We start from the raw sequence: 24,766 nt of genomic DNA, 5'->3' as shown, positions 1-24,766 counted from the left end.
TCAAGACGTTTGTTGCTAATAGAATTTCAACAATCCTAGAGCACTCTCAGACTTTACAGTGGAGATATGTCAATACCACTCGGAATCCTGCTGATAATGTCTCGAGTTATTGAAAAATGTAAGTTGGATTTCAGAACCATATTTTTTGCTCTGTGCACCAGACCAGTGGCCCAAGAATCCAGATCCTGGAATGCTGGATGCTGACGACCCAGAGGTCAAAAGAGGAACTCAAGTATATGTCATTCAGGCGCAAGAGCCCAAAGATGCAATAGATCAGTTGATGACCCACTGCTCATCCTGGATAAAGCTTAAACGTGCAGTGACCGGGTATCTGAAATTGAAAGATATGCTTGGTGAACTGAAAGCCAAGAAAGGATCAGTTCAAGAAAGCTTACAAAGGAGCTCATCTAACATGTGAAGGTTTGACCAAAGCAGAGACAGAAATTGTGAAGTACTGTCAACAACAAAGATTTGAAGACTTGGCCATGCTGAATGAACATCAAAGGGTGAAGAAAAGTAGCTCACTTTATAAGTTGAATCCAGTGCTTCAAGATGGAGTCATAAGAGTTGGCGGAAGGTTGAGCCAAGGGGCAATGCCAGATGACTCTAAGGCAGCAAGTCTTGCCAAAGGAATCACACATTACAATACTTGTCTTGAGACACATTCATGATGTTACAGCTCATGCTGGAAGGAACCACATGTTGGCTCAATTGTGTAAAAAATGCTGGATCCCTGGAGCAAATGGTGCTATCAGAAAGTTATTGTCAGAATCAGAAAGGGTTTTAATCGCCAGGAAAGTTTGCACAGACAAGGAATTTACTTTGGCAGGAGGGTGCATACATTCAACATATAGGAGTAAATCTTAAATCTTAAAGTGTTGTAAGTTTAAACAAGTCCAACTATACTATACAAAAGGTGAAAAGTCTAATTAACTAATACTAACTCATACTAAAGGGACAGGTATGTAGAATAAAATAAATATTAAATATAAAAATGGCTATAATGTACAATATAAAAAAATAGAAATAGGGTGCTTGTAAATATGACATGGGTGCAAAAACGTGGTCTGTGGTTTAAAGTCTGTGTGAACCCTTGGCCTTGTAGAAAATGCCAGTGGCAGACGCGGGATCATCAAAAGAAACGGTGAGATATTTTTTTTTTTTTTTTGGGGGGGGGGTTGCTGTGTGATTTGAATTGTCTAAATTTGTGTCGTTTAGGCTATTGCCATTAATTCGGTTAATTGGGTAATCGGGCAAACCGGAGGAGCGCTGTCCTGTACGTGCAAGTCGTACAAATAGCATGCAGGGAAATGTGTTGACGAATACATATTAGGGTGGTAGTTCACACGTGATACAGTGTTGTGTCTCTTGAGACCCCGAGAGATTGGATAGGGGTTATGTTGGGTTATGCAATATTCTGAGGTTTGTATTGGCTTTCTGTAGATCATGGTCATATATTCTTATTTATTAACGTGGCCTAATATAATTCCTGAGAGAATTGGTAAAGAGTATACTTGAGTAAATTGGTAAACCAGCTGAGTGTTTAAAAAATTAATAAATCAGGAAGTAGCCTAGGCCTATGGAATTTCAAAATAAAGGTTTGAGTTATTAGCTTGCGCGTTAAAAGATGTTTTTTTGGGTAAAAGAAGTAAGAGTAAATATTAAGGGTGTCAGATTGATATTTCGGTTTGATCATTTGTAATTTACGATTGTATTTAGTGGGGTATATTTCCATTGTGAAGTTGTGATATTGGTAAATATAAGTGTTGGGGGGAAAAAAAGAGAAATAAATAATTACTTGATTTTACTTTTGTGTTTGTTTCTTTTTCACGAGGTAAAAACATGGGTTGTAGTTCAAGCAAGAATAATGATGGTCTGGGGACTGTCCGAATATCAATTACATGAAACGAAATTATGGCAACAGTAGTATATCGCAAATTCATGTTTGGGTATTTGACTGGTTTTCCAGAAGAGGGGTCTTTTTCTCTGAAGCAATTTAATAGATTGAAAATAAATCTTATTCAGAAAGAGGAAGAAACCAAAGATTGTCTGTTAAAACGAAATAGATTTCAGCCAGACTGGAAAGCTTTTGGCGATTGGAAAGAGGAAAGTTCATTGAGGGAACAGGGTAGGATAGGGACATTTTCACCCATTTCTCAATGTCCAGGGTCAGGGTCCGCTTCTTCAAGCAGATACGTCAGCTCCAGGCCCTGCAGCTCCAACAACAACAGCTGCAGCAACACCAACCGCAGCCGCTAGCAACGCTGGCGCTGATTCCAGAGACCGGACCAGTGGTCACGGGTAGCCCACCTACGAGTAGCCCACCAGGATATCAAAGACTTTATCTTTCCGTTCCGAGACGTTACGAAGAGGAACCGGAAGAAGATGGTGGACAGTCTCCTTACCATACGAGGTCTGGCCGAAGGTGTTGAATCTCCGACCTTTCAAATGGCCATGGTTGAGGCGCCTGGAGCGAACGGAGATACTGTGCTAGTTCCAAGACCATGGACTTTGTCTGAGATCAAAGAAGCAATGGTTCATTTGCCGATGCCCAGAGCGGTAATAGAATGGTTGCTGACTTGGTAACTTTCTGTAGAGACTTTAGGCCAACTACTCACGAGTTGAGACGTCTATTGATGACAAAGATTGGGCCACAGTTCTCTCGGATTAGTGCTTGATGGCTGGATAGAGACTTGAGACTTTCGAATCCAGATTGGGACCATAACGACAATAATGCTTACCGGCTAGCAATAACTGGCGTGTGCAATCAAGTTTGTGATGCTTTTCCGTTGAGATTAGACATGACGAAAATCAATGGATGCAGACAGAAAGATGGAGAACTTTGTCATGAGTATCTGGTACGGTTAACAGAGCTGCACAGTGCTCATTGAGGAATAGAGGTACCAGCTAATATTAATGTTCCTGAGGTCACCATGTGGGAGTCCCATTTGAGAAACTGTTTCTTGAACAGAATGGACAAAGATATCTCTGAGAAAGTTAAGAACATTTGCATAACTTGGAATAGCGCAAAGCTCAGTGTGATTGTAGCTCATGCTAATCACGCAGAAAAACGTTTGAGAGATGCGAGGAAGGCAAAAATGGAGAAACAAGATCAAGACCTGCAGATGGCTACTATCACCATGTTCCAGAACCAAACGAGAGGAAGAGAGGCTGTTCGTGGACGTGGAGGCCGTGGAGGAGCGAAACAGAGGGGACGGCCAATGGCGGGTTGGGATGCCTGCTTCATCTGTGGTCAGATGGGACACTGGAGTCCAAATTGTCTGGAGGTTGACAATGGTCGAAGGGTATCTGGGAAATGACTAAGAGATGCGGGCCACCAAGCTGAGAGTGAATCGCGAACAGATGCAGACGGAGAGAAGCTTTAAACTGGTGACGTAACTGATCCCGATTTACACATACAGATTTAAAACACTATTAGACAAATTGAAGAGAGTGAGGTTCCTTTAGAAGGAACTAATGTTAAATTCTCTTCAGAACCTTTTAGATGTTTGCCGGTTATTATACATTGTTGGTACAAGGAAAAATTGTAGACTTTTTAGTTGATTCAAGAGCCACTGTGTCTGTGTTAACAGAAGATAGTTTTTCTGTTCCTCCTAAGTTGAGTGGGAGGAGTACTGAGTCGATTGCGGCTTCAGGTACTTTAACAAAAAAATTGTATACAGCACCGTTGACTTGTAAAGATTCAGTAGAAGGGATTGTGAAACATTCTTTTTTGTTTTCAACTTGCTGTCCGATTAATTTTTTAGGTCGAGATTTAATGTGCAAACTCTGTATCTGTTTGATTTCTACACCGGAAGGGATTACTTTGTTAAGGAAAATTGAGGTTGAATTGAATACGTTAAACCATTCATTTGTAAAATATGGCATGGGTATACCGGTATATGTTTATCACTGGAAACTGAATTTGTTGGCTGTGTGTTCAATGAATTCCCAACTTGTTGACGAATCGCGCATGCGTGTCAGTTTGTCCGATGTGGATTGTTATGATGTGAAAGATCTGCATGTGGTTGCTCATACCAGTGATGGCAGAGATGGCGTTTATGAAGAAAAATGGTTTAGACAAGATCATTTGAAAGAAAAATTGACGTTGAAAAATATGTTTTGGTCTGAAAACAGATGTGCTGTTTCTGTTTCTTTGTAAAATGTAAGAACAAATTGTAAGTTTCCATACTCTCGTTTTGGAAAAGATGTCCAGACAGGTTTCCCATATTGCGAAATTGATTAGTTTCCTCATGTCGCTCTCGTTAAGGACAGACATGATACATGGTCAAATTTGGGTTTATGGGTTAAGCAATGTGAGGGACAGCAATTTTGGCAACAAATACAAGATTCTTGCGTGACTTACAACCAAGTGTTAAATGTTTACAAAAAGGTTTTGTGTTCAGATGTACAGACAGAGAGGTCTGTTTTGTTAGAAGAGAGAACACTGCAGTTTACGCATGTTGAACCTGAATGTGATGTTACTTCGATGCCTGCATTACGGGGAATACAGAAAAAGGTCTGGGCTCAGGGTAAATATGATGTGGGTTTAATTAAAGTATGGAACCTATTGTTATTATGGCTCTCCAGTTCAAACATCAATATTTCCTGTAAAGAAAATTTGAGACGAGGGGCGGCCTACTGAATGGAGATTTGTTCAAGATTTCCAAGAGCATCAAATGTTGCAAACCCTTATACAATTTTAAATCAAGTTCCATATAATTGTGGTTGGTTTAGTGTTGTAGATTTGAGCAATGCATTTTTTTGTGTTCCTGTTCATACTGATAGCCAATTTTGGTTTGCTTTTTCATTTAACGGTAAAACATATACTTGGACTCGAATGCCACAAGGCTTTGTGGACAGTCATACGTATTTTCACGAGGCGTTGAAAAATGATCTTGATTTGTTGAAACTTACAGAAGGTACAGTAATATTACAATATGTTGATTATATATTGTTGACGAGTCCGACTAAAGAGCAATGTGAAAAGGACACTGTACAACTGAATTGTGTCATTTAAAAAAATGTGGCCACAAAACTAGCGCTTCCAAATTACAGTTTGTACGAAAAAAAAGTGATCTTCTTGGGTCACACATTGACAACAGAGGGAAAAACTCTCTCTCAAAAGAGAATTGCTGCTGTACAATCAATTCTTAAACCTAATACTGTTAAGCAGATGAAAAGTTTTCTGGGAATGACGTCTTATTGTAGAACGTTTATAGTAAACTATTCTGTGCTTGAGGCTCCACTGTGCGTTGGCTCATGGTATTGGATTGGGCGCGGATGACAAAATCACGTGGACTCCTGAGGCTGACAGGAAGGAGGCTTTTAGGGAGTTGAAATTAGCATTACAAAAAAGCCCTACTTTGGGTCTACCAGATCAAGAGAAACCTTTCACACAGATGGTTGATGTGAAGAATGGATTTATGGTTTCAGTTTTGTTGCAAAACCATGGTGGTAAATTGAGACCAGTAGCATATTTTTCGGCAAAGTTAGATCCTGTGGCGGCCGGGCTTCCTATCTGTCTGAGGGCCGTGGCTGCAGCTGAAAAAGCTGTGCACTCTTCACGCGAGTATGTTGGATATGCTGATTTGACTTTGATGGTTCCTCATGCCATGGCTATGTTGTTGTTGGAACAAAAGACCTGCCACTTGTCAGCTGCAAGGTGGTTGAGGTATAATACGTGTTTGTTGGATATGCCAAACATTACGATTAAACGTTGTAATGTGCTTAATCCAGCAACTCTTTTGCCGATTGAGGGGGATGGTGAACAACATGACTGTGTGGCTACAGTTAATTAAATTTGTTCACCTAGAGTGGATTTACGGGACACACCTATTCCAAACGCTGAATGTGAATATTTTGTTGACGGTTCGGCGTCTAGGAATTCAGATACAGGGAAGAATCAAGTTGGGTATGCAGTTGTCACTTCACATGCCACTGTGAAATCAATCTCATTACCAGCGAACTTGTCTGCACAAGCAGCTGAATTGATTGCATTGACTGAAGCTTGTATGTTAGCTAAGGGAAGGGTAGTTAACATATTTACTGACAGTCGATATGCATTTGTTGTTACACATGACTTTGGAATGATATGGAAGCATAGGAAGTGAGAAACTTCCTATGCTTCCATAATGTCCCACTGGAAAGCCAGTGGGACATTACCAATATGTGTCGGATTTGCTGGATGCATTGCAATTACCAAAACACATTGCTGTATGCAAATGTGAAGCTCACACTAACAATACGGATTATATTTCACAGGGGAATGCCAGAGTGGACGCTGCAGCAAGAGCAGCTTCTAGATTGCCTGTATGCGATGACCTGTATTTGTTTTGATGTTGGTCTATGTTTACAGGACGTGAGAGATGAGGAGATGGCGTTGCCATGTCCAGATAACCCTAACTTGACAACTATAAGTTTGCAGGACATTCAAACTTGGGCCAAAGCACAGGAAAAGGCTCTTTGGAAAAAGGAAGGATGTGTGAATAGAAATGGAGTTTGGTATGGTCCGGATGAAGGTCGCGTGCTCAAACCATGTTTAAAATATTGCTTAGTGATTGTTGATATGTTTTCTAAATTGGTTGAAGTGTTTCCAAGTTCAAAGGCTGATTCAGGTGCTGTTGTGAAGGCTTTGATAACTGAGATTATACCTAGATGGGGTATTCCTTCGAAAATAAGTAGTGATAATGGGTCACACTTTGTTAATGATGCTATTCGTAATCAAGGGAGTTATTTTGGTATTGATTTGAGACAACACTGTGCTTATCACCCAGCTAGCGGGGGTGCAGGTTGAGTGAGAAAACTGAACTTTGAAGAATAGGTTAATGAAATGTTGTAAGGACACGGGATTGGCATGGACGAAGGCTCTCCCAATTGTCTTATTACAGATGAGGGTTAGACAACTTAGACCCAAATATGGATTGAGTCCTTTTGAAATCCTGTTCGGGAGGCCACCGAATACAGGAATTGGGCCAACAAGAGGTCGGTTACCTTCAACTGACCAATGTGAGGATGTAATTCTTAACTAGAGAGGGTACACTTTCTGGGGAAATTGTAGGGTGTGCTTGCTTGCGTCGGTTGCACAGGGGTCCGTTTTTGAATGACATTTTTACAACTGATATTTCTGTATATTTTATATAAAAATGCATACTTATTATTTATAAAGATTACATAGATTTAAAAGCTTTTTTTTTGCTGCTCATTTACAACTGAAAATACGAGTGAAGTGTAGAATGAAATAGATGTCTTCTCATTTCCCCTGCAAGAGGCAGCCTCATCGTTGAATCAAAACGAATACATTTGGCAGACCGGTGTAAAAATTGACCTAATCTCTATGACTTAAACGTCCTTTTAAGTTTTTCCCTTCTCGTGATATTTTAAGGAATTTAGTCTACTCATATTGCATTCATTCATGAATAAAGAACCCCCTTTGAAGATTATTCTACAACGTTACCGGCAGTAGAAGATGGAATCGCGATTCAAACAGTACCATCTGCTAACTGAAAATATGCCCCCAAAAACGTAAATAAGCTTGACATTTATTTAGTGGAAAATCGCTTTCATAAAAAGCTCAGTGGTAGCGATCATTGTCAGTAACAACGCCAAGTGCGATATAGCCCTGTGTGGAGAAGCTGCCCCGGTACTACGGTACAGTACTAGACTACTCCTGTGTTCGTTCGTCTTGGTAGCGATTGCGTGGTTGAATTGGATTTAACGTTCCGTTGTACGGTTTAGGCTGAAATTAATTATTTTCATGAAAAGATTGACAAAGTTTAGGCTATGGCAATGAAGTTAAGGTTAGTAGTTAGATAGACTTTTGGTTTAAGTAAGGGGAGTGCCGAACATGTTCTGTCGCCGTTTGACTTCCTACAGCTGTGTAGATGTTTTTGTAGTGTCTCGGGTAGGCTACAGCGTTGCAGTGAGCAACACTGGTTTGAAACCACAGGTAATTATAATTTCACCCACAAATCGTTTACTTGTAATGTAATGTCATAATAAATCCTACAACGAAAATGTATTTGTGAGGAATGTTTATTTTAACGATTGAAAACAGATGCATCATAGACCACTGTAGTATGTGTTGCCCGGGCAACAGAGGCTAATGCCATGATGCTAATACTTCAGTGACATAGTAGACTACTGTTTCCGAAAGTAGATGTACTTCCTTAATAAAATCAGCTTATATTGTACATTACACGTCACAATTGTGTGTCATATCACAATGTAAAACTAGTAAATACTTATCACGCTGGCCTCTTTGCTTGTGGCGTTTCTGCAGCTGCCTTGCAGTAAAGCAGTTAGCTTAGCTATCTCCCAGAAGTTAACAAGCTGCTAAACTAATGTTCTGCTAGAGGTAGTCACGCAAGTTTTCGTGACGTTAGTGACGTAAGTAGCGTCATTGACTGTGGCTAGCAAGTTAGCCACCGTTAGCTTCACTTTTCGCCACAAAAACTTAATTTCCACTTAAACCATGCAACGGAACGTAAATCCCAATAGAAGCAACTCAATCGCTACCAAGACGAAACTTTTGACACCTAGTTTGTCTATGTAGGCCAAATATTGACTGAGTTTTAGGGGGGCAAAAAGAATAAAAAGAATAATAATATATATGTGAGAGAACAAAGGTTGTGCCCTTGCCGAAGGCAAAGCACACCCAATTACTGTGCAACCTTGTCGTCTGCTCTATGTGATATCCACAGACAGGTGAAGGATGATCTGAAACCAGGGGACTGGATCGTGGTGAAGGATTTGAAACGCAAATCCTGGAAAAACCAGAGGTGGATGGGTGAAGATCGAAGAGAGAGCAACGTGGATACACGCTAGCCACTGTAAGCGTGCACCTGTCCTGGCAACGGAAGGAGAGGACACGAGTTCTGCGTAGAACAGAGGAAGACTCAGAGTCTGTGCGTATAGTACAGTTCTTTGAAAGTTGCTGTGAGCAATATGATCGTTGTTTGCAATTTGTTCAACTAGGCTACTCTACCTAAAAGAAGATTACCTACAGTCAACTGAAGATAACCATGGATTCACAACCATGGCATCCGTTTCGACGACCTGGACTTTGTGGGATAAGGGGAACAATGGGTTTTGTCTTGGGAATGGCAATTCTTAGTGTTTCCACTTTTGTATTTTGAAAAAAGTATGAATAATTCTAATGATACTATGACGACAGATGTAATGACTTCAACTGTTTCACCAGTAACGATACAGATGTTGAAAAGAGTTGAGGGACATTACGGGGTGAAATAGAGCCAGAGATGAAGTTTAATTCTTGGTACAAGTTAGCAACATATAGCATATAACAACTCCCACCATGTATGTTTTGCCAGCCACCTAAGGACGTTCCATTGATTATGCCAGTACCGTTTAATTCAACTATGATTTTAACCGCGATAGATATTCTACATACCTCAAAGAAGGCATTGCGCGTATAACAGAAAGTTGTGTTACTAAAAGTCATTTGTCTCCTTTGTCAACTTGCCCAGTCTGTCCCACTAACTTATCATTATCAGAGTTCTGGTCCATGGAATTCAATTGCTTCCAGATGAAGGTGCTCACTGGACCAATGGAGAGCGAGGGGAAAGAAGATATAATTGGGTGTGCTTTGCCTTCGGCAAGGGCACAACCTTTGTTCTCTCACATATATATTTATTATTGGGTGTGCTCAAGCCTTCGGCGAGAGCACAACCTTTGTTCTCTCACATATATATTTATTATTATTATTTTTATTATTATTTATTTTTGCCCCCCTAAGCCTCAGTCAATATTTGGACTACATAGACAACCTAGATGTCAAAAGTTTAGTCTTGGTAGCGATTGAGTTGCTTGTATTTTTATTTACACTCTGTTGCACAGTTTAGGAGGTTACAACGTTTTGTGGCAAAAAGTGTCTTCTGTCAACGAAGGGTACCAGTGCTAGCCTACGTCACTACGTCAGCACACGTTAGCAACGACGCATGGATACAACGTGATAGAGATGTTCTAGCATGCAAATTGGAGCTTGGATTATGAGTGAAAAATGCCAACCCCCAAAATTACCAACCATTGGGTTTTGTTGAGAAAGCAATTTCGAGTCAGCCAGATGGTGAGATTTTAATGTAGGTTGCTGTAAAAACTACGAGAGAGCCCCGCCAGCCTCCGTTGACGATTGCGTCAGCTGTTGTCGATCTCTGATGAGTATTTTCTTAATTTCGTACCAGGGTCAATTCTACATCAAAAATCAGAAGGAGAGCAGTGTTTTAAAGATATGGCGATTGCGAAGATAGCCAGCAGGTCAGCATATTTTTGTGATTTGTGTAAAACTTGGAATTTGAGTGACACCGCGGCTGGTTTTGACGTTAGCCTCAGTCAGACTCGGCTCGCCCACTGGCAGTGTGTAGTACTGTCTTCAATGCCACAGCTAAACTTTACGTCAAAAGAAACTTTCTCATTTCCGGCGCTTTCAAACAATCAGTGAAATGTGGAGCAACAGCAGCTAGCTTGCCTCTAGTAAACTTATTTTGAATTAGCCATTTCCCCCTACATTAATGTCAAACTTATTTACGTTTCGGGGGGCATATTTTCAGTTAGCAGACTTAGGTACTGTTTGAATCGCGATTCCATACTGCCAGTGACAACGTTGTTACAGTAGCTTGTTTCAAAGGGGGTTCGCAGCTGTTTCAAAGGGTGTTCTTAATGAAATATGCAATATGAGTAGGCTAAATGCTTGAAAATATCACTAGAAGGGAAAAACTTAGAGGACGGACCCACCTGCAACCGACGCAAGCAAGCACACCCTACAATTTCCCCAGAAATTGTACCCTCTATAGTTGATATTTATTTTTGCCCCTCTAAGCCTCAGTCAATATGTGGACTACATAGACAACCTAGGTGTCAAACGTTGCGTCTTGGTAGTGATTGAGTTGCTTGTATTTGTATTTACATTCCCTTGCACGGTTTAAGTAGAAATTACGTTTTTGTGGCGAAAAGTGAAGCTAACGGTGGCTAACTTGCTAGCCACAGTCACTAACGTCACAAAAACTTGCGTGACTATCTCTAGCAGAACATTAGTTTAGCAGCTCGTTAACTTCTGGGAGATAGCTAGGCTAACTATAGCTTTACTGCAAGGCAGCTGCAGAAACGCCACAAGCAAAGAGGCCTGGGTGATAACTATTTTTTTTTACTATTTTACTTTGTGATATGACACACAATTCTGATGTGTAATGTACAATATAAGCTGATATTATTAAGGAAGTACATCTACTTTCGGAAACAGTAGTCTACTATTTCACTGAAGCATTAGCATCATGACATTAGCCTCTGTTGCCCGGGCAACACATACTACAGCGGTCTATGATACATCTGTTTTCAATCGTTAAAATAAACATTCCTCACAAATACATTTACGTTGTAGGATTTATTATGACATTAGATTACAAGTAAACAATTTGTGGGTGAAATTATCATTACCTGTGGTGTCAAACCAGTGTGGCTCACTGCAACGCTGGAGCCTAGTCTACCTAACAAAAACATCTCCACAGCTGTTTACAGTAGGAAGTCAAATGGCGGCACATGTTCGGCATTACCCTTACTTAAATCAAAAGTATTTCAATAGGTGAAACTATGACTAGTGACTACTAACCTGAACTCCATTGCCACAGCCTAAACTTTGTCAATCTGTTCATGAAAATGATTCATTTCAGCCTAAACCGTACAACGGAACGTTAAATCGAATTCAACCAACGAATCGCTACCAAGACGAACACAGTCTACTGTACTGTAGTAGTACAATTTACCACGTTGGCTTCTCCACACAGGGTTATTTCGCATTTTGCCTTGTTACTGACAATGATCGCTACCACTGAGATTTTTATGAATATGATTTTCCCCTAAATAAATGTCAAGCTTATTTACGTTTTTGGGGGCATATTTTCAGTTAGCAGATGGTACTATTTGAATCGCGATTCCATCTGAGATAGCTACTGCCGGGTAACGTCGTTGTTAGAATAAGCTTCAAAGGGGGTTCTTTATTAATGAATGAATGCAATATGAGTAGGCTAAATGCCTGAAAATATCACGAGAAGGGAAAAACTTAAAATGACGTTTAAGTCATAGAGATTAGCTGGCAAATGTATTCGTTTTGATTCAACTATGAGGCTGCTGATCACCATTCCCTCTTGCAGGGGGAATGAGAAGACAACTATTCATTCTACTCTTCACTCTAAGTATTTTGAGTTGTAAATTAGCAGAAAAAAATATTATATATATATATATATATGTAATCTTTATAAATAATAAGTAGGTTGTGCATTTTTGATATAAAATGTACAAAAATATCAGTTGTAAAAATTTCATTAAAAAACTGACCCCTCTGCAACCGAAGCAAGCAAGCACACCCTACAATTTCCCCAGAAATTGTACCCTCTGTAGTTGATTTTGTAACTGCTCCAGGACAGAAGTTTGAATGTTTTGAGAAAAGTTCTGATATTATAAAAAAAGGTGTTTGTGGGGAATTTTTGTGAAGGAAAAGTGAAGGCTGTAATTTGTGGACAAACTTGGACAGTTAATGTAGACTGTAAAGCAGCACAGTTTAGAGATGTAAATGGTACGGTGCATCCATGTCACTATAGGGAAACCTTTGTTATTGTAGATAGTGAGGAAAGACAAATCTCCACCACCTTCTAGTCCATTGTTATATCCAGGACGTGATATAGCAGACATATTTTGGTATTGTGGGGACAGGATTAGATCACAGTTACCAAGAGGATGGGTAAGAGTATGTGCTAAGGTTATGTTAGTTAGTAAAACATTGATTAAACCATTGAGTGATACGACGGTTGGTTCAGGTAGACAGAGACGAGCTGCGCCTGTAGGGTCTTTTGATAGTGGAATTTACATAGATGACATTGGAGTGCCAAGAGGTGTGCCAACTGAGTTTAAAGATAGAAATCAGGTAGCTGCAGGATTTGAGTGAATCTTTTGTGTGCATTGTACGGTTAATAATCAGCAACGTTTTATTAATTATACGGTTGATGCGATTTCCGGGTTAGCAGAACAATTGGCTAAGACTTCAGAGATGGCATGGCAAAACAGAATTGTCTTAGACATGTTGTTAGTAAGTAAGTAAGTAAGTAAGTAAGTAAGACTTTATTTATATAGCACTTTTCATAGAAGAATTGCAGCTCAAAGTGCTTTGCCGAAAGAGGGGGTGTTTGTGTACTTTTTAAGGATGTATTTTGTACATATATTCCCAATAATACAGAAAGTGATGGGTCTGTCACTAGAGCATTATCAAACATGCGTACTTTGGCTAAGGAATTGTCTGAAAATTCTGGTTTTGATGATTCAAAAGGAGTCTGGTCATGGATTGACGGATCTTGGGAATTGTTTGTTGAATGGAAGGCAGTCCTTTTGTCCGGAACTTTTTTTGTGCAGTTTTCTGCACAGGGTGACTAGTGGCTAAGAATGGCAAGTCATTGTGAATGACAAGTCATGTTCCGCAATAAATGTGCACAAACGTATTTTTAAGTCACTTTTTTACCGCTGCTAGCCAGTGTTGGGGGTAAGGCGTTATGTAATATAACACGTTCCATAATATTATTACTTAAGTGACTAACAAAGTAATATAACGTGTTAATTTTTGACATTGAGTAATATTATTACAGTTACTTATTTAATAGGGCTGTCGAAGTTAACGCGATAATAACGAGCAGTGTTTCCCCTACCATTATATTAGGGGGGCGCCCCGCCCCCCCAACGGCACCCCCCGCCCCCCCCTGGAAGGTCAAGTTAATAAAAAATAAAAAACATTTTTTTTTTTTTTTTTGCGCCCGATCACAAAATACATAATTTAAGGTTACCTTTCCTATAAAACAGGTCTATAGTTTGCTCTTTTAAACAAAGTAAATGGCCTTATGTTATTTACACGACGGCGTGTCATTTGTCTCTACATGGTCGCCGCCCCCCTCCCCAAAGCTGTAAACCTAGGGGAAACACTGACGAGTTTGCCTGACGAGCGTGCCTTTAACGCAGATTTCTTTTTGACCCTGGGAATCACCTGTTCAACTGCCAACGGTAGCTGAATGATGGAGAGAGGGCTTTTAGATGGGAAGTTCCATTTCAAAAAGTTGCCAGACGGCTCGGTTGACAAAACCAAGGCTGTGTGTACTGATTGTCAGGCTGAGTTTAGTTATCACCGGAGTACTTCCAGCCTAAAATATCACATGCATGCAAAGCACACAGCTAGCAACAGCGGTAGCAGCAGCAGCAGCATTCGCTCAAGTAACATACGGCAGACAACACTTGCAAAGGAAGCAAGCTGCCCTATTGTCTGGAAATGTGAACAGACTTGAGTCTGAGCAGCTGGCTTGGGTCAACAAAATAGAAACTGTGTTTAAATAAAGGCCAATCTGTGGTTGCTTAAGTATCTGAAGTAGGTTCTATTGCGAGGTTTATTTATAGATTTTTGTAAGGGCTTGTTTTGTTGAGTGAGATTAGAACATTATGGAGCAGGATACCGTAGAATGATACTATACATGTCTTAAACGTATTTTATATTCTAGAACAAGTCTAATTTTGTGGATGTTTATTATAAATCAGTATAGTTTGTGAGTGAATAAAACTCCCCCACAATTTAAGTTGTGTTCCATCTGAACTTGTTATACGGACACTGTAGTATGTGACTACATGTGTTAAATTTGAGATTACATTTCCTAAATATATAACAATATGTTGTATGTTCAATATTGTACAGCCTATGTGTGAGTGAATAAAAATTTCTCAATTTCCTTTTCTTATCCTCCAGTTATTTGAGGTTTTTAAGTACACCCTTTTAATGGTATTTCACCCCCCCCCCAAACATTATTGGGGTAATAATGTAATAAATTGAATACATTTGCGATTAATCGCGAATATAAATATATATATATAAATACAGTGGCGTATGGATCTCATTTACACAGTGTTGCCAGGACCCGCCCTGCTCTGTTTCTGATAGGCTTGTAACAAAATCTGAATCAGAATTCGGTTTATTAACGTTAGTTATAGCTGTGTTCCTCTCATATGATTGGTAGGTAGGTGAAATCAATTGACTCAAAAATATTAAACCGCATGTAAGTTCCCAAAAAACTGCCGGACATCCGACATGGTGCCGGAATACTTTAAGCCCTGTGGTAGTCAGATAGTTTCACCAATTGAAAAACTAATCTAGGACTAGGCCGAAAATTCTGTCGCCGTTTGGCTTCCTAAAGTTTAGGTTAAACCGCGGTGGAATCGTTTTTCTTACCTAGACTGGTTTAAAACCACAGGTAATGATAATTTCACAAAATAATCATTTACTTGTAATCTAATGTCATCATAAATCCTCAAACGAATATTTATTTGTGAGGAATGTTTATTTTAATGATTGAAAACAGATGTGTCACAGACCGCTGTCGTATGTGTTGGGCAACAGAGGATAATGTCATGATGCTAACCCCTCAGTGAAATAGCAGACTACTGATTCCGAAAGTAGATGTACTAGCTTAATAATGTCAGCGTATATCATATTGTACATTACATTTCAAAATTGTGTATTTTATCACAATGTTAAATGAGTAAATAGTTATCACCCTGGCCTCTTTTCCTGTAGTGTTTCTTTAAATGTCTTGCCGTTTTAGGTAGTTAGCCTAGCTATCTCCCAGAAGTTAACAAGCTGCTAAACTAATGTTCTACTGCAGGTAATCACGCATGTGTTCGTGACGTTAATGACAATTCCGACTGTGGCTAACTAGTTAGCTACCGTTAGCGTCACCTTTCTCCACAAAAACTTAAACTATACCTAAACCATCAAACGGAACATTCACGCGAATACAAGCAATGCATTTGGGACCAAGACGAACATTTTGACACCGACATTGTTTCTGTAGTGCAAATATTCAAGTTTTCTTAGGGGTGGGAAAATAATAAAGATAAATATGATGAACTAAATGTCAAGATGTTTGTATAAGTTTGTTTGGGTAATAAAACTTAAAGGCCATATTGCAGGTTTATTTTTCCAACGAATATTCATACGAACTATTTGCTTGTTGGTAATAAACATTTAAACTGTTATCCATTGTATGTGATGTTGTTGGGTGTCACAAAACGGAATATAAAATAAAAAGTACTTTATAAAAAGTAGCTACTTTTTTGCAATGATTCTTCTTTCCCCCACAATGCATTGCATGACGTCACGTTGGGGAGACGACAGACCAAAGCTGCTTTGAGACATGAAATCAATTAGAAATAAAGACTAATATGGGCTCTGCTAGTACCATCAAAACGTGGGACATCTAATCGGAAATGTCGGGGAAAAGATTTAATTAGGGATGATCTTGGGGGGATTTTACAGGTGGGACTGGCAAGTTAGCCAATAGCTAGCCCATAGCTAGCATGATGTCTTCTATTTCTAGATCTAGATAAGTTTACCGGTAGTACTAGTCTACTTATCTGAAATAGAGCTAACAAAGTGGATTTTTTTGTAGGGCAAGTGGAAGATAAATTGACTTGCCCCACTGGACAAGTTAAAACTCAAACAAAATAAAAAGCCATGTTACTTGCACTGGCCAGCTTGCAAATACTGAGGATAGCCTACCGAAGTTGAGTTAGCCAATGTCGTTAGCGATGCTAGCTAATGTTAGTTTGCTAGCTGTATATAACATTTCACTGGGTCTTGCAGCTGTTTTATTTACTGAAATTATTATGAAATGTTATGTTCTACTAGCCATTTGTCTACTTTAGCAAGTCACATTATTTCCAAGCCCTGATAGTGTAACTGAGAGGACGCAGTAATTAATTCCTCTTTCAAGTAATAAGCCCCCGTGTTCAAGTGTTGAGCATTAAATTAGCTGCACGGTCTGTAGAGATCTTGGGACGAAGCTGCAATACAGTACATAACATAAAGTGTTTCATTCTGCAGAAATTGTGTAAATGTTTTATGTAACAAATATTTTTTTTTATAACACCTCAATTGTTATCATTTGTATTACAGCTGATCTTCGTTGGTCAAAGGCACAATCTTTACCCGGACGTGACTTTAGTGCATGGAAAAGTGAAACGTAAATGTAGGCTACTTCAAAAAGTTAATGTCAGGCCCTGAATGATCACTGTCACTAGATATAAAGAAAACGTTGACTTTCACTCGGTGCTATTCACTGACAGTAAAAAAATATGTGTCTATGTGCACTGCTGTTCATAGACTAGCTCCAGTGCTCGTTGCTGCATTGTTAAATGATAGCAACTCACCAGGACACTTCACCAACTCTCCACTCATTCTCCTCGGACCATCCATTTAATTGGCTTTGACGGCCATCAGGTCTCAGAAATTCCTCATTTACTTGGTTCGAAATTATACGGCTGCTGGCCATCATACATATTAGTAGTTCTTGCCACCTCTTCCTCATCCCAGTCAGTCGCCATAGTTCTAACTTCATAGGGAGTCAGATGGCTGAGCGGTGAGGGAGTCGGGCTAGTAATCTGAAGGTTGCGAGTTCGATTCCCTGCCGTGTCAATTGACGTTGTGTCCTTGGGCAAGGCACTTCACCCTACTTGCCTCGGGGGAATGTCCCTGTACTTACTGTAAGTCGCTCTGAATAAGAGCGTCTGCTAAATGACTAAACTGTAAATGTAAGTTCTAGTACTAGGCTGAGGCTACTCTCCTCCACGACTCCAACGTGACGTCATCACCGAATTGCGCTAATATGCTAATGCTAACACCAAAAACGGCAAAAAATTGTCTTTAACACCATTTGGAGACACAATTTGGAAATATTTTAAATGATATACATATCTTGAGTGCTTCATGTACCCATTAATCAACAGTGGTGTTTAACCTGCAATATGGCCTTTAACAGAAAACCAATAACACATTCTGGTGAACATAATATAAGCAATTGATAATGTTGGATATAGCAGACAATTGTAGGCTACATCATCATTTGCATGGATGTACCAGTGCATTATTCCAGGAATGTGTGTGTGTTCCACTAACATCTTAATCAAATGCATCAAGGGGCCCTGTGCACTAGCAGAATGAAATGTAAAGCCATGTTTTTCCAAATGGGAACATTACTAAAAACAATTGTGCAGGGTTAGTATTAGGAATACAGATAGGGTTAGATAACAGAAAAGTGCAATATTAGGGTTAGCTAACTATCCCCAAATGTGGTGTTTGCTTTTTCGTCTGATAATTGTGCTACAAATATGCATGATATTTTATTTTTTTATTTCTGGGTAGCACAAAGAAAGTCAGACAATCGTGCTCCGGGACACGATTTACGAAAAAGCATGATACCGGGTTGCATCACTACATATCCATAAGACATATGACAAACATACCTTATTCACAATTTTTACACTTACAAAATTATTGTATTAATTATGGTGAAATCTCACCTTGACCCACTGGTCGGGTTGGATGTTATGGATGGTGATAGTGGTCTCTGGAATTTCCAGCAGAACCTCGAGTTTGGTGCAACTGGGATCTTCACTCGTACAGATACTGATGGGGACCATCCAACTGGGACAGTCTTCACCTGGGAAATTGACAAGCCCATAGAAATTGACTTACCTAAAATTATTAAATGCATCATCTGAAGTCGAATTAGTAGTTCAGAAGACAATAGGTGAAGGAGTGCATTTGCATGATTACTCACCATTATAAGGTCCACTAGCGCAGAATTTCTTTTGCGATATCTTAAGGATGCGGTCATTTCCTTGCTGAAATAAAATATATAATTACTATCAACTAAACAAGTCTTTTAAAATCAGACAAGTGGGGGTCTAGATGTCTAAATGGGTCAACCTGTGTACAATCAATCAATCTTGTAGGCAACTTAAGTAATCCTTTTGAACACAATTGGTATAAGACTAGCTCATTGGCTAGAGCATTTGACTGAAGCTTAAATGAAAATATTATTATTTGTTTGAAATGACTAGCACTTTATATCCTGCCAACTATAGGCTTCAGCATAATCCTGACAATTCCTTGTGTGCAATTTAAATTACTTATGTATGAAAATTATGAAAGTTATGAAAATGAAGAACATGCTATCTTGAAAATGCATTTTATGCAACTTAATCTGTTTTAAACACTAGGTTTACATTACTATAGTATGGCAAATAAAAACACCTCCTACAATGGAAAATCTACTTCAACCTAATACTTTTGTAAGCTGTGTACATTCATCAGCTTATGCACCTGTTGCAGCAGTGTGTGACTTTTGAAATGTGATACATTTCCCCTGAAACCTTTGTTACCAGCTACAAAATCAAATGTCTTTAGAAAAAAAAAAAAAAAAAGATTCATGAGACCAACGTCGGGGACTGTGGTGGGCGAATCAGTGGGCCTAGCTTGTGTAGGGCTGTTTTGGCAGCCCCTTTGTCACTGGTCACCCAGACACTCGTCTGGGACAATCGTTGATTTGCATGAATGCTAAAATGACAATCACACCTTAATGACACACCTCTGGAAAGGTGGTCTCAACAGTTGAAGAAGAAGGTGGACCGAGGAAGACTCTGAAATTATCATTAAAAGTTGTGTTTTTGTAAATATAGTTCTAAACAGCTTTTAATGTCATGTTTGATATGATTTTGTTTCTTATTTTATGTTTTACATTCTAGTAATAATTCTAATACTGTAACATGTAAATTTACAGGGTTTACAGAGTTTGTGCTTGCAGCAGACCAACGTGTTAACATATTCCCTTGTCTTGCAAGGGCACCACTTGGTCTACTGCAGGGTTGATTAATGATCCAGTATCGTGAATACCTTTGTTAACCATTGCTCTGAAGGTATGTTTTGTATTTGATGATATTTCATTATCATTGTATTGATTATCTTACTATTTAGATAATAAACTATTATTGTGCATTTTAAGTTACTTGTTCTCCTTGAAACGTATCTATCACGCTACAGAGGTGAAAACTTTGATCTAGTCTGGTTGATGCGGCTAATACTGATTATAAACATAGACTTTTGAAGTAGGTTTTAACCTAAGGCCCCTGAGTTACTTACAGTGGATCTCCACGCTCCGAAGGAATTTACCGGAGCCTCTGAGTGATCGGTTTACATACTAGGTCGGTGGTTAAATCCATTATAGTAGAGATAAACGACTGATTAGTGAACACGCATACTTTAGGGTTGATGCTCTGATCAAGCAGACGATTTTCACCTACGCCAGATTTTCATGTCATTAAACTGTTTAGCGCTCAAGGTTACAGGTAACGCACTTGTGCACATTTCTAAAATTGGTGTCAGATATTAACGAGTCAATTATCTCCCTGAACATCTAACCAGAATTGAATTGGGTTTCCCAAGCCGGGAACAAACACCAAGCATCTCCAGCCTTACGATCTTCTTACCTACACTTGCAAGTTGAATCATTGGTTAATCACGTTAATGCGCAATTGCAAACAAGTGCTCTCAAAGCTGTGGTTTGTTGATTCCCAGTGATGCCCAAGATGCTAGCTAGCGAACGACTACATGAGTAGAATTCCACTCATGATGGAAGCAGAAATGGAAGCACTTGCTTCTCCCGCAACAAACGACGGTGGTGACGAAGACCAACACCCGTGGCCATATTTGCAAGAAATGTTTTCTTATGTTGGAGTGAAAGATTACCCAAAGCTACTGAAATATTGGCATTCAAAACTCCACATCCAACCTCAGGAAACACATTGAGGTAAACTAAGATAAATCCCATGAGCCGCAACGTTAATGTTTAGTTAGGCTATCAATTAGCATAAACATGAGTCACCACCTTCCCGCGGTGGAGGGGTTTGCGTGTCCTAATGATCCTGGAAGCTATGTTGTCGGGGGCTTTATGCCCCTGGTAGGATCAGCCCAAAGAAGCAACGTGGGACCCCCTTTCAGTGGGCTCACCACCTACAGGAGGGGTCATGGGGGTCGCGTGCAGTGTGAGACGGGCGGCGGCCGAAGGCGGGGGCCTTGGCGGTCCGATCCTCGGCTGCAGAAGCTAGCTCTAGGGACGTGGAACGTCACCTCGCTGGCGGGAAAGGAGCCTGAGCTGGTGCGCGAGGTAGAGAGGTTCCGGCTAGATATAGTCGGCCTCGCATCGACGCATAGCATCGGCTCCGGAACCAGTCTCCTTGAGAGAGGCTGGACTCTCTTCCACTCTGGAGTTGCCCTTGGTGAGAGGCGTCGAGCTGGGGTGGGAATACTTGTTTCCCCTCGGTTAGGCTCCTGTACGTTGGGGTTCACCCCGGTGGATGAGAGGGTAGCCTCCCTCCGCCTTCGGGTGGGGGGACGGGTCCTCACTGTTGTTTGTGCTTACGCACCAAACGGCAGCGCAGAGTACCCACCCTTATTGGAGCCTCTGGGGCGGGTTCTGGAAAGTGCTCCTCCCGGAGATGCCCTCGTCCTCCTGGGGGACTTCAATGCTCATGTGGGCAACGACAGTGAGACCTGGAGGGGCGTGATTGGGAGGAACGGCCCCCCCGATCTGAACCCGAGCGGTGTTTTGTTGTTGGACTTCTGTGCTAGACACGGCTTGCCCATAACAAACACCATGTTCAAGCATAAGGGTGTCCATATGTGCACTTGGCACCAGGAAACCCGAGGTCTCAGTTCGATGATCGACTTTGTAGTAGTGTCGTCGGACCTGAGGCCTAATGTCTTGGACACTCGGGTGAGGAGAGGGGCGGAGCTGTCAACTGATCACCACCTGTTGGTGAGTTAGCTACGATGGTGGGGGAGGATGCCGGTCAGGTCTGGCAGGCCCAAACATAATGTGAGGGTCTGCTGGGAAAGTCTGGAAGAATCCCCTGTCAGAAGGAGCTTCAACTCCCACCTCTCGGAGAGCTTTGACCATGTCTCGGGGGGGGCCGGGGACATTGAGTCCGAATGGGCCATGTTCCGGGCCTCCATTGTTGAGGCGGCTGACCGGAGCTGCGGCCGCGAGGCGGTCGGTGCATGTCGCGGCGGTATCACTCAAACACGGTGGTGGAAGCCGGAGGTGAGGGATGCCGTCAAGCTGAAGAAGGAGGCCTATTGGACTTTATTGGCTGGTAGGACTCCAGAGGCAGCTGATGTGTACCGGCAGGCCAAGCGGAACGCGACCTTAACGGTCGCGGAGGCAAAAACCCGGGCATGGGAGGAGTTCGGCGAGGCCATGGAGAATGACTTCTGAACGGCTTTGAAAAGGTTCTGGACCACCATCCTGCGACTCAGGAGGGGGAAGCAGTGCACTGTCATCGCTGTATATGGTGGGGATGGTGCGCTGCTGACCTCGACGGGGGACGTCCTGGATCGGTGGAAGGAATACTTTGAAGACCTCCTTAATTCCACCAACACGCTTTCCGACGTGGAGGCAGAGTCTGGGGACATCGGGGCCCTTTTATCTCTGGGGCTGAGGTCGCCGAGGTGGTTAAAAAAAGCTCCGCGGTGGCAGGGCCCCTGGGGTGGATGAGGTCTGCCCGGAGTTCCTTAAGGCTCTGGATGGTGTAGGGCTGTCTTGGTTGACACGACTCGGCAACATCGCGTGGACATCGGGGACAGTGCCTCTGGACTGGTAGACAGGGGTGGTGGTTCCCCTCTTTAAAAAAGGGGGACCGGAGGGTGTGCTCCAACTTAAGGGGGAACACACTCCTCAGCCTCCCTGGGAAAGTCTATTCAGGGGTTTTGGAGAGGAGGGTCCATCGGCTTGTCGAACCTCGGATTCAGGAGGAGCAATGTGGTTTTCGTCTGGGCCGTGGAACTGTAGACCAGCTCTACACCATCGGCAGGGTCCTGGAGGGTGCATGGGAGTTCGCCCAACCACACATGTTTTGTGTATGTAAATCTACACGTTTTGTGGATTTGGAAAAGGAGTTTGACCGTGTCCCTCGGGGGCTCATGTGGGGGGTGCTCCGGGAGTACGGTGTACCGGATTCCCTGATCGGGGCTGTTAGGTCCCTGTACGACCGGTGCCAGAGTTTGGTCCGCATTGCCGGCAGTAAGTCGAGCTTGTTCCCAGTGAGGGTTGGACTCCGCCAGGGCTGCCCTTTGTCACCGATTCTGTTCATAACTTATATGGACAGAATTTCTAGGCGCAGCCAGGGCATTGAGGGGGTCCGGTTTGGTGACTTCAGGATCGGGTCGCTGCTTTTTGCGGATGATGTGGTTCTGATGGCTTCATCGGGCCGTGACCTTCAGCTCTCACTGGAGCGGTTCGCGACGGAATGCGAAGCGGCTGGGATGGGAATCAGCACCTCCAAATCTGAGGCCATGGTTATCGACCGGAAAAGGGTGGAGTGCAATCTCCGGGTCGGGGAGGAGATCTTGACCCAAGCGGAGGAGTTCAAGTATCTCGGGGTCTTGTTCACGAGTGAGGGAAGAATGGAGCGCGAGATCGACAGGCGGATTGGTGCGGCGTCCGCAGTGATGCAGGCTCTGCATCGGTCCGTCGTGGTGAAGAAGGAGCTGAGTCGAAAGGCGAAGCTCTATATATACCAGTCGATCTACGTTCCTACCCTCACCTATGGTCACGAACTGTGGGTAGTGACCGAAAGAACGAGATTGCGAATACAAGCGGCCCGGCCTCTCCGCAGGGTGTCCGGGCTCTCCCTTAGAGATAGGGTGAGAAGCTCGGTCATCCGGGAGGGGCTCAGAGTAGAACCGCTGCTCCTCCGCGTTGACAGGAGCCAGTTGAGGTGGCTCTGATCAGGATGCCTCCTGGACGCCTCCCTGGTGAGATGATCTGGGCATGTCCCACTGGGAAAAGGCCCCGGGGAAGACCGAGGACAGGCTGGAGGGACTATGTCTCTCGGCTGGCCTGGGAACGCCTCTGGGTCCCCCAGGAAGAGCTGGTGGAAGTGGCCGGGGAGAGGGAAGTCTGGGCCTCCCTGCTTAGGTTGCTGCCCCCTCGACCCGACCCCCGGATAAGTGGCAGATGACGACGACGATAAATATTTTCAACACAACTCCTTGTCCATCAAAATTCTGACCCTTTGCTTTTTTATAAACAGCATTTACTTGTACTTTTACTTTCAATACTTAAGTACATTTAATATCAGAAAATTACTTTTGATACTTAAGTACAGTAAATATCAGATACTTTAAGACTTTTACTCAAGTAGTATTCTAATAGTTGACTTTTTACTTTTACTGGTGTGATGCCCACCTGTGCCCCTTCAGGCTTTGCCCTGCCAGTGCACAGGCAGGGGCAGAACCTGAGCCTAAGTGCTTTATTGTCTGCACCTGTATTTAGGGTGGGGCTATAAAAGGGGTTTTTCTCTCTCTCTCAGGGGGAACTTCTTTTTGGTTATTTGTAGGAACTATGTTGAGGTTCTCCCGCACACATGCGCTTTGACTTCTTTTTCAATCTGTTCCCCATTCTATTTCTTTAGCTCTCACTTTCTCATTCATTCATCTACTGATGCATCCATTCACCCACTCATGTACGACTTTGAACATTCCTCTTTCATACCCCTATTTGTTTATTGATATTGGTACAAATAAAAAATTACTGAATTTGAATTATCTTGTGTCTTGTCCCTCATTATGTGACGGTACCCTAAACGAGTCTACCGTTACACTGGAGTCATTTTCAAGTAAGGTATCTTTACTTTTACTCAAGTATGGCTTTTGGTTTTGTACTTTATACACCACTGAGTGCCTTAATAGCAGCCAGCTTGTGGCACCAGCGACTGGGACACACCAATAAGGTGAAGGAATTTAAAGAAATGGTGAATGAAGTGGACTTTCCTGCAGAGAAATAAGTTCCCTTCTGTGAAGCATGTGTGGAAGGCAAGCTGTCTAGGAAGCCAC

At 41.9% G+C, this 24,766-nt stretch overlaps 1 protein-coding gene across 5 annotated transcripts in view; it reads right to left on the bottom strand.

The window, feature by feature from the left end:
- npepps (aminopeptidase puromycin sensitive) overlaps window positions 1-24,766 on the bottom strand; it is a 208,030-nt gene that overhangs the window by 89,888 nt on the left and 93,376 nt on the right. For all 5 annotated transcript variants that reach the window (XM_062448799.1, XM_062448803.1, XM_062448801.1 and 2 more), the window contains 2 exons: window positions 18,654-18,717; window positions 18,394-18,533 (listed from right to left, as the gene is read on the bottom strand). In XM_062448799.1, the coding sequence (XP_062304783.1) occupies window positions 18,394-18,533; window positions 18,654-18,717 (204 nt within the window). The remainder of the gene's footprint in view (window positions 1-18,393; window positions 18,534-18,653; window positions 18,718-24,766) is intronic.

Source organism: Osmerus eperlanus, chromosome 22 (assembly GCF_963692335.1).
Source record: "Osmerus eperlanus chromosome 22, fOsmEpe2.1, whole genome shotgun sequence".
Classification (NCBI taxonomy): domain Eukaryota; kingdom Metazoa; phylum Chordata; class Actinopteri; order Osmeriformes; family Osmeridae; genus Osmerus; species Osmerus eperlanus.
The sequence above is the reverse complement of the archived record's forward strand: the minus strand, read 5'-3'. Positions and strand labels throughout refer to the sequence as shown.